Below are 16,463 nucleotides of genomic sequence, written 5' to 3'. Positions count from 1 at the left end.
ACTCTAACTCTGGAATTTGTAATTACTGCGTGACATCCCAACTCTGTGATATCTTTTAAAAATATTTTTGACATTAAGTCAATTTATACAAGACTTGTATTTTTCCTGGTCTATATAAGCCTAGCCCAGACCGGTAGAATGAATAATTTTTGACAGTTCCACTTAGTCAAGTCCCACAATTTTGATTTTAATACTAAAATTCATAAAAAAATTACACAAATATGATAATTGTATTTGTTAAAAGTAATTTATTGTAAATATAATTAGTTACCTATAAATGCAAAGAAATGCTTGGAAAATTATTATCGTGGAATGTAATTGTTTTAGTTAACATCAACTGAAGTCTTGCAATATGTTGTTTACCACCAACAAAAAAAAATACCTGGGGAACTGAACCGATAGGATGTGGGGAAGGAAAGATAAAAAAATGGGATAAAATAATACAAACAGGCTACCCACACCGTTGAGGTGAAATTAAAACAAAAAGAAAACAGTATGATATATATTTATAAATATTAATTATTTCATTTTAAATTATTTTATATAATTATTATTTGAATAAAAAGGCAGATTATTATTTTTTTTTTAAATTAAAATAATAAATAGTACTAGAACATTATACAAAATATTAAAATGTATTATGATATTGATGTCTATTAGAAATAATAAAATTTCATCCTTAACAGTTCGGGTTCAATTTCGGTTCAATTCCCTGGAAAATAAAAGAAATACATATTAGCAAACAAACATACATATATTTATGTATTACTACTATATATACATACTTATTATACATACATACATATACAAAATTTCATATGAAAAAATGTAAAAAAATATTCTTTTCTTTGTTTTTAACAATCAGTGAATCTTCTGCTGTGGTAACTGTTGCTATAGTTTGTTGATACAAACACGTTTTGTACTTTGTTGGTCCTCACAATCAGCAACTACAATAATAAAAAATTACAAATACAGCAAAATAATGATCATGTATAAGATTACATAAAGAGAATGATAATTATGACTTAACTTACAAAATAAGAAGAAAAATGTAAATAAAGTAATAACAGTATGTCAATTTTTTTATATTGTTTAATATAATGTTGTTTAACTTTAAAAAACAACTGAACAATATTTACAAAAATTAAACTATCTGCACAGATTCTACTTTTATGGAACCCTAAAATGTTCAATTTGAAAGAAATACCATTTAGAGTTGGTCATTCTTTTCACTCAACTGTCAGTATTAGGATTTGAGACAAAGAGTTTGGGACATTATTCATGAAAATCAATATGACTATTTGAAATTAAGTACTAAAAACATTTTAATTATTAGTATGTGCTTAGTAATTTTTTATTTTAATATCAGCTGATTATCAAAATTACTCAATCCTAAGGTAAAATTTCCAGTATCTTACTAGGCTTCCTTTTTACTTTTTTTTTTTAAACTACAGTAAATAATGTAACTTCAACCTTTAAGTGGCAAAACTTTTTTAACAATTAACTGAGCTTCAGTTTGCACCATTTGTTATTAAATAGGCTTTTTCACATATCCAATCTTAATATTAAAATTTTGTGGGCCCCTCACCATGGTAGCACCCAAAAAAAAAAAACCTGGAGAAGTTAAATAATGGGTAAAAAGATAGCTATCGCCAAGTAAGTGCTAAGAAAACCAAAATTTTTCATCAGCCCAGCAAATTGTATTTATTGAGTTCAAAAGTTCTTTTTGATAAATTTTTACCTTGGATTAATTATAATTAACATAATATTTTCTAATGAATCTATTTGTTATTTTTATTAATTTTTAATATTTTCATATTTTCCTTTTGTCTATCAAGTGTCTAATTTTTCATTATATCTTAACGTATCCTGGAATAATTGTTTTCATGTTTGCAGAGACAGGTAGATGGGAAAAATTGTGCAAGCAGGCAACATTTGGAATATGTAAAACAAACTGTTAGGTATCTAGGATGTAGGAGGTATACCGAAATGAAACGACTGGCACTAGATAGGGAATCTTGGAGAGCTGTATCAAATCAGTCAAATGACTGAAGACAAAAAAAAAGATCTTCTAGATACACAAATTTTTAATTGATAATATCAGTAAATGCAACCAAAAATTTAATATGTACAGACAAAAAATAATAAATAATCATCATTAGCCGATATACCAAGGAAATAGTATACTGGGTGATGATTTGAAAAGTTACCACATTTATTATTAAACAGCTATCAGTCCCATTGTATTTGTTAAAATCTTCCCACCCCTTTGCAAAAAACCATCTGGGGTAGTACTTTTTTTAAATTTCAGTTCAACAAAAATAACTATAAAATTATGTTTTAATTTTCTTTTCACCAAAATTTATCATTTTTTTCGGATTGTCAATGAATGTAATTAAATGTTACCATTGCCATTTAAGATTTTTGAGTTGGGGTAGGTGTAGCGGAGAGGGTGGTTCCACCCTTTTGAAAATAATTTTATAAAGGTTTTCCCCCAAGAATGGTAAACATTCCTGCAAACAGAAATACAATGGAACTGATAGATATTGAATAATAAATGTGCTAACTTTTCAAATGATCACGTAGTATAATTAAATAATAATAATAATAAACATTAATTATCAAATAAACAACAGTTATGAAACATAGTAAAATGAGTATTTATAACAGTGTTTATGGAATAAAAGTAAAAAAAATCAACAACTGTTGTCATTGTAGGCATATCTGAAAGCATAAAATAAGTTTAAAAACAGCCAAATCACTGACATCTAACTTCATGCTGCCCACCTTGATTTACCTAGATGGACATTATAAAGTGATGAGTAAAATAAAATTTATCTCAAAATAGAGATGCGAACTTTAAATGAAAGAGATATTCCTTCCATGAATAAAATTAATGATGTAACCATTGTATGTTCTTATTAAAAAAACTTTCATAAAAACATTTTCAATAAATTAAAAACTTAACGACTAATACACATCGATTCCCCAACATTATGCTTAAGTTTCTGCATCATTATTGATATAATGTTTCCCAACTATGTAATTCCATTTTATTACAGACATTTATAAAACTTTCTCTAATGAAATAATTCTGTGACAGTTTTCAAGTAATGAGGTACTGTCATTCTCTGTGATGTTCCATACTTATGATGAGCTAAATGCTCCTTTAATTTAGTTTCAACCTTTCTTTTAATTTTTTTTGCATATCTGTCCTAAATTGTTATCACAGTTGTTACAAATCAATTTATAAATGTCCATTCTTTGACAGGTTTAATTTAATCTTTAATATTTCCAAACATAAAGACCAATTTCCTAAACATAGCCATGGTAATGTTAAAGATGTTGACCTAGCAGCTATGAACAGGGTAATATAAGCAATTTTTGTCTATATTTCTCTGTGATTTTAAGTAAGGCTATTTTATTGCATTTCATACACTTTTTTTTTTTGAATGTTGACAAAGATTTCTCTATAAAAACCAATGAGCCCAGCTTTAGTAAATAATTTCCAAAACACTCTTCAAACAAGTGGCACCAAGTTTCCTTTAATTTTAGATTTTAAATGAAACTTATTAAAAAGAGTGTTTCCAAAGTACATTGATAATAATAATTTATTACAGTTCTTTCTTTGTATATAAAGAAATAGATATTCTAAAAATATTATACAGATAAACTGAAGGAAAGCATTATTGATAAATAAACTACTTGAAAAAAAAAAAAAACAGTGCGCTTGTTATATAGCCACAACTGATCTAAGTCATCAAATCCTGCAGTTTACTCCTACATACAAACTGAAAGTTTAATAAAATTTCCAATTTATTAAATTACAGTCAAGTTAAGGTTAAAAGATATTTGAACTCTTATTCATTGTGACTTTGTTGATGCATATATTAAAATTATGCATTTTGAAACTCCTGTGTTCCAACATCAGATATATCCAAATAACATTGTATGAAAGACAACATGATATTAAAACTAAAATAAATATAAATTAGCACTTAGTGTTCACTAAATAAATATTATAAAGCATGAATAATATGATAAGATGTGTGACTTGAACTTTTGATACCAAAAACTGTACCACTGCATACCAATAATATCATGAATGACATTTCTTAATATTCATTTGTACAGTGAACAACATGTTGTGTATATATATAAAGTGTAACATGAGACCACTAGACTGTGAACTGGTCATTGCAATTCAGCTGACTTTTAATTTGAGAGTTCTAAGTTCAAGTCTTAGTAACAGTATTATTTAGTTACTTTTATGCAGATTTGAATACTAGATTGTAGATATTGGTTTTCTTTAGTAGTTGGGTTTCAATAAACCACACATTTCAGGTACGGTCGACCTAAGACTGTAGAAGACTACACTTCATTTACATTCATACATATCATCCTCATTCATCCTCTGAAGTAATATCTTACGGTGGTTCTGAAAGCTAAACAGAAAAAGAAAGAGAGGTGTATCATGAAGTTCTCTTGGGACTTTCAGAACCTATTCTACTCCTGAAAATAATGGAAACAGTTCTTATAAACATACATCCTAGAATGCTTCACTTGCAAGTTACAGCTTGAAAGATTTTACTCTGATTTCAGCAATGCTGGTGAAATGACGTCATACTGAAATTTTTGATATGCTAATTAAGGGGCAGAATTAGTGATTTCTAATGGTTTTTGACCTGAAAAAATTGAATAAAATAGGTCCCAGAACTGTATCTATCTGCAGCAGTTTTTGAGAAATTTGGAGTGAAACCAATAAAAAAAAAACAGTGTTCTTTATGTTTGACATACAATAAATTTGTTAAATGGGTAATAAACTAGCAAAACTTTAAACAAAGCTTGTAAAGAATTCAATTCTGAACAAAATGGTGTAAGATAAGTGGAATAAAACAATGAATGTTTAGAAAAATTTAAATTTTATTTAGAAACAGTACATCACTACATTTGTCAGAAAAGTACTTATTTAATGTAAACAAAGATCAAACTCTATTTTGGTGATGTGAAAAATTTCTAAAAACAATATTTACCGTTAACAATTGCTGTTAAAAAATTAAAAAAAAAAACAGAAAAAAACTGGAAATTACATTACAATTGTAAAATAAAAATAAATAACTAAAAATTACTTAGATAGTAATTTTTTTTATTAATGACAGAAATACAATAAATTTGAAAAATTATTATTTAAAAGTTAGTAATTAAATAATGGCTGATTCACAATAAGCAATACACTATTAGTGATGTATTTTTTCCATTATGAGACAAGCAAAAAACATAATTTCAAAATATATATATATATATATATATATGTCACAGGATGTTTAGCTGGTCAGGGCTAAAAACACTTCCTGTGTGGGCCTTCCTGTGTTCAATAGATTTGTGCTTGTGATAATAATAAAGATAAATAAAAATTAAAGCCTGCTCAATTTTTTTAAAACTATCAGAGTATGAGGCGTGGCTATTAAATAATGAAACTAATGTTGTAAATATATTTTATTTTAAATTTGTACAATTTAATTATTATCCCCTTCAATATACACCCCTCCTCAATCCCCACAATGCTCCATGCGAATTTTCCATTGATTGAAAGAGTGCTGGAAGTCTTCTGTGAGCTCTTTCATGACATGCAGATTTAACCATCGGAAACAGATAAAAGTCACATGGTGTCAGGTCAGGTGAAAAAGGTGGATGGTCTAACACTGAAATGTTATACTTGGCTAGAAACATCTTGACAGACAATGCGGTGTGGGCCGGTGTGTTGTCCAGATGAAGAACCTATGACTTGTTCTTCTACAATTTGGATTGCTTTTTTCTTATTTTTTCATTGAGTTGAGCAAGGACCTTGAGTAAAGACAAAAATAGTTAACTGACGGTCAGATTGGATCAGATTACCAAGTCTTTCAATATTTTTATCTGTTTTTGATGTGGAAGGGTGACCCGGGTAAACTTCTTCATTTTCTTGGCCATCTTAGAAACGCTTAAACCACTCAAAAACCCATGTAATTGATAAAAATTCATTGCCATATACTTTTTTTTTATAAAAGATAAGTTTCAGTAGTGGTTTTTCCAAGTATAATCATATTTAGTAGTAATTTCATATGAAATTTCATAACAATTCTTTGCTTTAATAAAACATTTATCATTTTTTTGGGAAAAAAAGAATGTTATCCAAATGAAGGCCATGGCCAGATTAATATGTCTACAGAGACTGGAGTGACACAATCGAAAGAGAAGGCTTCATGCTACACAGCTGTCGGTTGTATGAATTTGGTGCATGTGCAGTTTTTCTGTAGCAGCAATAGTCTCGTTATTTAATATTCACACCTCATATTGTAATTTCTTCAGAGTAACAGCTTGGTCAGTACAGAACCCACTAATTGGTTTTTAGATTTCGTCACAACTTCACTTGCGAAATACACAATCAGAATTACAAACATAAATTACTATCACAATGTTACCAAATATCATAAAGATATTCAATAGTGGTAAAATAAAACAACAAAAATGTAAAAAACAATTTATGATTTTTAACTCCTTAAAACATTAAAATTCAAATGGCTTTTAGATATATATCTGAAGATTATACACATAAAAAATCAGGTTGATATCTTCATTAGTTACACAGAAATTAAAAGAACAGTAAAATTTAATGTTACCCCTTTTTAACCATTTGATCTCCGAATTTTCAAAAAAATTAGAAATTAGTTTTTAGATATTCACATGAAGATTACACACCAAAAATCAAGTTGACATCTTCATCTGTAACTAAGAAATTTAAAAAAATTGTAAATTTCAACATTACCCCATTTTAACCCTTTAAAATTGATAAACAAAAAATAGACACAGGGGGAAAAATCTGGACTATAGGGAGGGTGGACGAAGGTTTCCCCGTTCATTGTTTCCAATTTATCCCTTGTCAAAATTGCAGTGTACGGCCTAGCATTGTCATGGAAAAGTATGACATCTCTGATGGGCATATCCCATCTTTTGTTGACTAGCAATTGGCAATAGTAAGCCGCATTCACCATTCGTTGATTGTGGAGAAAATGAGTAAAATTCTCCTTCAGTAAAAAAAAAAATCATTGCAAGAATTTTTCTGGGTGACAGATGTGTTTTGGCCTTAACTGGGCAGCCCTTATCCTTTCTTTGCCATTCCTTACTTGCCATTTTTGACTCTGGAGTGTAAAGATGGACCCATGATGTCTCATCTCATGTGACAATATGCCTAAAAAAATCATCTTCTTCTTGCTGAAATCGATTCAGAAGTCTCTCACAGATCTCCAACCTGACCTGTTTTTGATTTTCAGACAATAACCTCAGAACCCATTGAGCACTAATTTTTCTACAGCCAAGATGATTGTGATAATGGATTGAGCACTCCCATAGCTGATACCCACCTCTGACACAACTTCTTCAACAGTGAACCAACCTTTCATAAGTTCTGGAACGGCATGGATGTTGTCAACTGTGGGACTTGGCGTTGATCATAACTTTCATTTTCTACACTTTCTCGCCTGACCCTTAAGGTGTCTGGCCCACATATACACTTGGTTTTAGGAAAGTGTAGCGTCCCCAAACTGTACCTTTAAACAAGTTAAAATTTCCATGGGTTTAATGTCTTCATTAGTTAAAACCTTTATGATTATACGTTGTACAACAGATGATGGACTATCTTGCTCATTCCACTCATGGCTGTACTGACAACAGAACAGAGTGGAGGAGCTAACCAAGCTGGTTCTCCCTCTTAACACATTGAGCATTAACCCCCCCATTCCGCCATCCAGTTTGGAACTGTTTACTGCGTAGAATAGCAAAATTACCATTTAAATTTGATTCACCCTCATACTTTATACTAGAAAACTACATTTTACATTATAAATCTTATAATTTAAAGAATTGGGCTGAAAACCTACCTCCAGTCTGTGTGCGCATTCTATTGGATGTATCAGGCTGAATTTTTTTTATTCTGCTAAGAATGGCTCACCACAGATATGTCATCAAACATCATCAGATTTCAAACTTGAGTCTCTACTGAGAATTCCTAAAAAATTCTCATTTATTACATAATTGAAGAACTAACTGTCTACGATTACTCAGGAAAATCAGTTTGAAGGTCTGTTGATGCTTGTTGACATATCTGTGAGCTATTCTTAGCAGTATAAAAAAAAATCAGCTTGATCTATCCAGTAGAATGTCTGGACTGGTAATAGGTTTTGAACATGTAATATGAAAATCTATTTTCAGTTCATTCAGCCATTCTACTGGGCAGACTAAGCTCATTTTTTTTATTCTGCTTTGAATCAGCAACAATATGTCATCAAGCAACATCAGACCTCATACCTGAGTCTCCTCTGAAAAATCCTCATTTATTCCTTAACTGAGGAACTTTTTGAGGTTATTACTCACAGAAAAATCACTTTGAAGCTTCATCACTGCTTAATGAGATATCTGGGTCCATTCTGAGCAGAATAAAAAAATCAGTCTGAGTTGTCCAGTAGAATGTCTGGATGGGATAGAAATAGTTTTTTAGCATGCATTTTACCTGAGGTGGAAAGGAACAAGAAAAACAAAGCAGGTTGTGGTGAGACGTATAGTAAATGGAATAAGTTTTTAGCAGATTTTTTAAAAATAATACTTTGTAATAATAATAATGGTGCGGAGCAGTAAAGGGCCACTAGTAATAATTAAAAATTTTTAACACCTTTAAATTTAATTAAAATGAACCTTACAATAATTTAATTAAGGCAATAAAAAATAATTATTGTTTGGTGCAAAGTCATTGCTAGTGAAGATAAAATGAAAAAAAAAAAAAAAAAAAATTGTTTAAGAAAACAAGAATAACAAGGTTATTGAACAATAAGTTTCTAATTAATAAAAAATAATGTGGAATACTGTCAGTCAATAATGATAAGAATTAAAAAAAATGAGATAACTTCAATACTCCCAAACAGATAATTAATACAGAACAATACTATTAAATTATACTGTAAAAAGAAACAGCTATAAAATTAATAATATTGCAACAAAAAAAAAAACAAAAAACTTTTTTTATAATGATTAAGTGAACAATATCTAATTTAGTCATGACAGATATGCCAATATTAATAGAAAAAAACTCATGTTAATACTAAACATACCTCTTTTTTTATTACTTGCATTTTTGGAATCAGTATTACATTCAGTTATTTCCACTGTATTACTTCTTTCAAAATCATCTTTAGTTTTAGATTCTTCAAGCCTGAAAATGTTAGTCAGGTTAGAAGTAATATTAAATATACTGTTAAAAAAGTTGATAGATGACAAAACACACTCGAATAAAGCACATACTTTAGAAAAATAGGTTAATATTTAATTAATTGAAAAAAAAAATACTCTACCTTATCCTCTATTACATGGCTGCTTGAACCCTAATTGGAAATTTATCTTACCAATGATACCTCTTCTCTCCTTACAAGTGTCACACCCCTTCACACTATCCCAAAACCTTAAAGTATTTGCAAAGGTTTTCTTATCTGGCTTTCTTTTCTAAATTCATGTTAAAATTTCTCCTTCCTCTTGTTTCACTACATACCAAGGCCAGTCTTCTAATTCTAACTGATCCAATTATATCTTATTTATCATAACTCCCTCACTTCCCAGCTTTCCTTATTCATCACATGCTCTTTTCTTTACAAATCCAAAAAGCATTTTTCAACAATTAATTTTAGAAGGTTATTGATAAGGTTCTATTTGCTGGCCCTATTCAATACCCAGATTAATGGACAGGTAAATAAATGGTAGAAATCAACTGTATTTTTAGCTTAGTACTCCTAGATATTTAAAAAAATATATGAAATAGATATTTCAAAATATTTGGCAATAAAGTTCTATGTTCTGTTCTAATTTTCACAAGTAATATCCGTTAACTTTTTAAGACAATCTTTCTCTCTTCTTGGTTAAAACGATTGCCATTTTTACATGATAACTTTCTTTACAGCAATAATTGGTACATAATTTCAAAGACCAACAGACAGAAAAAACTGTGTATGTGTGTCAGAAATATTTTCTGGTACTGCATGTTTCAGATTGCAGACAAAAAAAAATTATGAATAGAATACAGAAAGGATCCCAAAAGACTGGAAGATAGCCATAATAACATCCCCTTTACAAGAAAGGGAAGAGATCATATGTGAATAACAACTACAGAGGAATTTCCTTACTACAAGTCTCGTATAAAGTTTTGTCCAAGATATTACTAAACAGGACAGAACCAATTCTTGATGCTCAAATAGGGGAATATCAAGGATGATTTAGGAAAGGAAGAAGTTGTTCAGAGTAAACTATTAACTTTAAAAATATAATCAGAACTCAAAATGCCCAACCACATGTAACATTTCTTGACTTTAAAAAAGCATATGATTCTATAGATAGAATGCTCTATCTATAGAAAGAGCATGATTAATCAAAATCTTGGAAGAATTGGAATTGACAGGAAAATTAGAAAAATCCTACAACAAACACGAAACACTAAATCCAGAGTGAAATTTTGAGGCGATCTCTCCCAACTGTCTGAAATCAATATAGGCTCCCCTATCTTTCTCTTTTTCCTGTTTAGCCTCCGGTAACTACCGTTTAGATAATTCTTCAGAGGATGAATGAGGATGATATGTATGAGTGTAAATGAAGTGTAGTCTTGTACATTCTCAGTTCGACCATTCCTGAGATGTGTAGTTAATTGAAACCCAACCACCAAAGAACACCGGTATCCACGATCTAGTATTCAAATCCGTGTAAAAATAACTGGCTTTACTAGGACTTGACGCTGTAACTCTCGACTTTCCAAATCAGCTGATTTGGGAAGACGCGTTAACCACTAGATCAACCCTATGGATGATGGACTCTCTTCAACATAACTCTAGAAAAAATAATGAAAGAGACATTGGGAGAAAACAAACAAAACAAAATCAAAGGGATTTTTTTTAGTGGCTCAGTTAAAGGACTAATAATACACACATTAGCCTTTGCAGATGATAATGCTCTTCTATTCACAAACATAAAAGATCTGATTAAACAAATAGAAATCCTAGGAAAACATGCACCTAAATTTGATCTAAAGATATAGAAAGAGAAAACTGAATTCATGTCCAATCAATATAAAGAAAGTAATACATTAAACACAAACATAGGACATATAGAAAGAGTAAAATATTTTAAATAAGTAGGAGAAACAATAATGGACACTGGAATAGAGAAGGAAGCATTTAACTTTTGAATAGGTAGAGGTAAATTAAAGAGGGCACAAATCTTAATACAGAAACTGTACAACAAAAAGTTTATCTCTAGAAAAGCGTAATGGAGACACTACAATACAGTGACAAGAATAGAAGAACAACATGGAGCAGAAACACTCTCCCTAAAAAACAAGGAACTAGTGGTGGAACTTGAAAAGAAAGAATGAGTGATCCTGAGGAAGATTCTAGTGGAAAAAAGAAATGTGACGACAAATGGGGTAAAACAAGTTACAAAAATATTCATCAACATATTAAATCAACAATAACAAAAATGAAAAATAAGAAGACTAATGTTCTTCGTTCATTTGATAAGAATGGATGACAGTAGTCACTAAAAAAATCTTTAAAATTATATGCCAAAGAAAATCTCCCAATATCTGGTTAGAAGAAATCAATGAATACTTAACTGGCCTTGAACTCTCAGAAATAGATGGACCAGATAAAAGTAAGTAGAGGAAAATAACAATTGAATGAATTTAAGGAACTCCAGGAGGCTAAGAAAACAGAACAAACAAAACTAACAGCCAAACATCTTAATCTTATAATCTTGCAACACATACCTTTACCATTAAGATCTAGTTATAATATTTTTTTAATTTCCAATACTTTAAAGTAGACTCTTTCAACAGAAATATTTCATCAATAGTTGTTCTCCACCTGAAAAGTTTTTCTGATGTGCTGTGCACTGATGAAATATGATGTCCTCCAAATTTCCATTACCATATTACAAAGTACAAGCCTTTGGGTTTACTGAGATAGGTTAATCAAAGAAATAAAACTCTCCTCCATTTTATTTCTATTCCTCTCTTTTTAGAGACTTTTTCATCTTCACTCAGAAAGACATCAAACCATATTCTATTCCTGGTAAAACCTTCACATTATGAATATAATGTAACTATATATCTGACTTCTTTTTACTCCATCTATGCATTCCATATTTCTTATGTATTAAATCATATTTGCTTATGGGGAAAATTACACATTACCTGTTATGCTGACATTAAAATCTGTAATTATTATTTTAAAAACCAAGAATAATTGCAATTATTACATCTTTATGCAATAAAAAATAACCTTAATAGTATCTTAGACTACATTAAAGCTGATTAAATAAGTAAGTTAACAGCTGATCCATTAAAGGCTGATGTACGATGGATCCTGTAATAGTACTAACAATAACTATGTGTACTTCTTTGTCATTTTTTAAATGTATCACATATTACATTTTGATAATAAGATTGCATTTAACAGAATATAGGTTCACATAAATATGTAGCCTTAAAAGATAAATTAAATTTCTGTACAATGTACTGATTCAAATAACTGAAATGTTGCTTAGTGTAAACAAATAATACCATTTATTAAAAATACTCATTAAGTAAGATAAGGCATTCTATATTTTTTTTTAAGTGACAGAAACGTAGAGAAAAAAAGAAATACAAGCTAACACATTTATTTCTGGATATTTAAATAAAAACTTTCTACAAAAAAATTTGTAATTAATGAATTCTTAACAGAAGAACTACATTAGTTACTCCAGACTATCTGAAGTTTTGTAAACACAACCAAATTATTACATAATAAACAAATTTTATTAATTTACATATAAATGACTATGAATTTATATTCATTCATTTATAAAAATGTGCAGCAAATCAACATGATGAATAAATTGGATAATAATTACACATAAAAAAAAAATCATTGCTTTATTACCTTTCACCTCATTTGAACAAACTCAAGAGCAGAGAAATAAGAAAGAAAATGCAAACTATACTTTAATAAATTAGTTAAAATAATATTAACTTACTTTGATGAATAAGATGTAGAAGGCTGATTAGAACGTGTATCAGGAGGAAATCCTTCACAAACAGCAGCATGACTCTAAAAAAAAAAAACCAATAAGACTATAATTCACTTACAATCATACTGTAACAAATGCAAAGATGTATGGGGTAAATCGAATGTATCTAGAAGCAGGTTCACATCACTGACGATAAGATATAACAGAACATTTATTACAATGTCTGTGACAACAGGGATAAGTGACGGGTTGTTGAAAAACATCACAAAGTGAATAAAATATTGTCCTAATAACAGTAATGTTTACCTCTATTCCCATTCATTACAATACATAACATCTAAAATAATAAACCAGTAAACATATTTTACATCCATTGCTTTTATTTACTAGGTTGCATGCACAACGACTGTAGAGAACCTTTCAGAAAATTTAAAATTGAATTAACCATTAATTTACCTAATAAATTCCCTAATTAAGGTAATTTCCGAATTTGTAAATGATAAATTTACTTATATACATTTATTAACTAAATAAATCAATATCAACTGCAATAAATGATTAGATGATATTACAATTGATATTTACCACTTAAATAAAATAATAAAACAGTACTCACAAAAAGAGATATCTTTCGGTCCTTAAGTCAAAATATATCCCTCAGAGATTCATAAAAAAATTGGTGATTAAAACACCCTTAAAGTTTATTCAGTTTAGTTTTAATTTTTATTATTAATAAAGTAACAATGCAAAAAAAAAATTATCTCATACAGACTGTGAAGAGAAATTTTACATTTTTAGATCTATGACTGAAAAAGTAAAATAAATATAAAAATTTATCTTAATGTTCAACTGATACAAATAAATTTTCCTGTTTAAAAATATTTGATTACAATTTTATTTTGGATTTAAATTTGTAAATATTCTTCTCATTTGAAAAAGATTGACAGATATATCTCAAACAGTAATTCTGTTTTATTGTTACTCTGTTAAGCTGACCAATTTATCAATAATTTCATCCCTGAAAAAGGCACTTCTCTCAACCACTCCTGAATGGAATGATTAACTCCTGAATGGAAAATCATCTATTAACTGTTTTGTTTTCTCGTTCAATCAATAATAAATTCGGAATCTTTATTTGTTGTATTTAATTCATTGTACTATATTTGAATTTTGACTGCAGCAACATTTAGAAACTAACTGTTCAGTAGGAAATCTGTATTTATTGTAATCCTCTCATTTTAATTCTTCTCTAAGTTAGTGCTTTATATTTATCCTGGAAATTTTTGAAAACAAAAATCAAAATAATAATAAATTTAAATAAAATTCAGATGAAAAAAATTTAAAAAAATAAACATCATCACGTAATGAATTTCTTTTATCATGACAAATTCATCATCACCTTACAACAATTTTCATGAATAGATGTACACATTTTTCTTATGATGGTGGTTTGTTATAACATAAGGTAAGCTGATGTACTCATATTTTTGATGGATAAATATTGGTGCATGCATATAATTACAACTCTGATGCAAATACATTTGCAAATAAGCAAATCGTATTCTGAATGTGATTTCACATTCAGAATTAAAAACAATCCTTTCTCTGGATAGCCAATAAAGCAGCTGCACTGCATTACAGAAACGATTACATTATTCTTCTACAGGTCTGGGGAAAAAATGTAGCCTATCTCTCGTGCTTTTTACTTTCAACAATTATACATAATAAACTTCGATAAATTATGAACAATTCTTCTTTTATATTTCAATTCCTTTTTATTAAATTTTATTCTATTACGTAATGTTAAGATTAATAAAAGTTATAGGTTGTAGGAGGTAGCTTTATTCAGAATGTCATACATATAAAAATGATAAAACATTGAAATAGACAATATTATTATAAAAGAACTAAAAAGTTTGGATAAATTATGTTTACTGTCAACTATGAATTAAGGTATCTTAACAAACTCAATAGGGATATATTCCTACAAAAGATATTATCAATAGCTAAGAGGAAATCTTTAACCATAACCTTCCAAAACCATTAAATTAAATTGATAAATAATAATAAGGTTTTAATCATAGTTAGAGAAAAAAAAGAAATAAAATTATGTGTGGAAATAAACGTGAAAGAACTAATAAAACTATGGTAAAGAATCAAATGGATCTAAAAAAAAGTGAAACAACTTACCTCGACTTTAGACTGCAAGAAGTCTAGCTGACAAATAGGACACTGCACTTTTGGTTCAGTTTTGATCTCCTAAAAGTAAAATGAGAATAAAATTAAAAAATTATTTAATTAAATAAAAATCGATTAGAAAGTAATTATTTTTAAAAACATACCTATTAATTAATTTAAAAATAATTATCTACAGAACATACTCTAACTGCATTTAACTTTTTAGTTTCCATACTTCACAAAAAAAATATATATATATATATTCAGGAATTTAAAACTAATATTATTTTTCACTTTTGTAATGTACAGAATAAAATGTTACATGATCAGATTATTTGTGATGTGTACAACTGATGAGTAAAAGGTCGGTTCAGAAAATAACAGAACATTTTTAATAGTGTGCCAATGAAGATATTTAGTGATGTGCAGTTGGCAGCATTGTTCAAAATAACCTCCTCTGTAACCAAATGTTCTTGAATTGTTGATATCTCGTTTAGTTTTTATGTTATTGTTATTTGAGTGCAACATTTTTAAGTGTTAGTAGCGATTTCTGTAATGTGAAAACTTTTGTCTCAATGTCATAGCTAGAAACCCAGGTTTTGTCTCCTGTTATGATCCTTTGTATGATTATTTTATCATCATCGGCTTGTTCAAGAAGTTGCTGACAATCGCCCACTCGACATGCATGTTGAGCATGTCTATGCACATGCATATCAACCAATGTCTATGCTCCACATTAAAATTAATAAACATATTAATGTTTATTAATTTTAATGTGTTTTTTATAATTAACCTGGAAAGCAGAATCAAACCGGTTGCAAACAAATGAGTAATACAGTTACAAAAAAAGTAGGTTACATTTTATTTTATTATTTTTTATGACTGCGTAGATCACTTTAGTCAGTCCATTACCAAAGTTTCTTCAATTGAACTGTTTGGGCCTTGCAGCCCTCCCAGTATTTTTTTATAGTTCCGATCTTTGTCCTAACTAGTGTTGAAAATGTTCGTGTTGTGGGTTTTTTCTTGTGAGTGTGAAGGAGTGTTTTTGTTCTTGACTTTCTTGTTTAACTTTATCTTATCTGTGATGTCTTCTGGTGTAAGGCCAATTTCCTTCAGATCCTCTCTTATTTCTCTGAAGTTTCAGAGCTTTCAGAACTCAGTGCAGACCACAGTATATTGATTTTAATTTTTTGAATGAAATTCAGTGT

At 29.0% G+C, this 16,463-nt stretch overlaps 1 protein-coding gene across 6 annotated transcripts in view; it reads right to left on the bottom strand.

The window, feature by feature from the left end:
* Nucleotides 1-487: 487 nt before the first annotated feature.
* Nucleotides 488-16,463, bottom strand: part of LOC142324972 (uncharacterized) — a 46,464-nt gene continuing 30,488 nt past the window's right edge. For 3 of the 6 annotated variants that reach the window (XM_075366160.1, XM_075366158.1, XM_075366161.1), the window contains exons 6-9: nucleotides 15,268-15,336; nucleotides 13,084-13,157; nucleotides 9,141-9,241; nucleotides 736-947 (exon numbers count right to left, since the gene is read on the bottom strand). In XM_075366160.1, the coding sequence (XP_075222275.1) occupies nucleotides 892-947; nucleotides 9,141-9,241; nucleotides 13,084-13,157; nucleotides 15,268-15,336 (300 nt within the window). In that variant the 3' untranslated portion in view covers nucleotides 736-891. Of the gene's footprint in view, nucleotides 713-735; nucleotides 948-9,140; nucleotides 9,242-13,083; nucleotides 13,158-15,267; nucleotides 15,337-16,463 lie in introns of those variants that run through there. The other 3 variants (XM_075366162.1, XM_075366163.1, XM_075366164.1) reach the window with 3 other exon arrangements.

Source organism: Lycorma delicatula, chromosome 5 (assembly GCF_047948215.1).
Source record: "Lycorma delicatula isolate Av1 chromosome 5, ASM4794821v1, whole genome shotgun sequence".
NCBI classification, from domain to species: Eukaryota; Metazoa; Arthropoda; class Insecta; order Hemiptera; family Fulgoridae; genus Lycorma; species Lycorma delicatula.
This window is presented reverse-complemented; position numbering and strand designations above follow the sequence as displayed.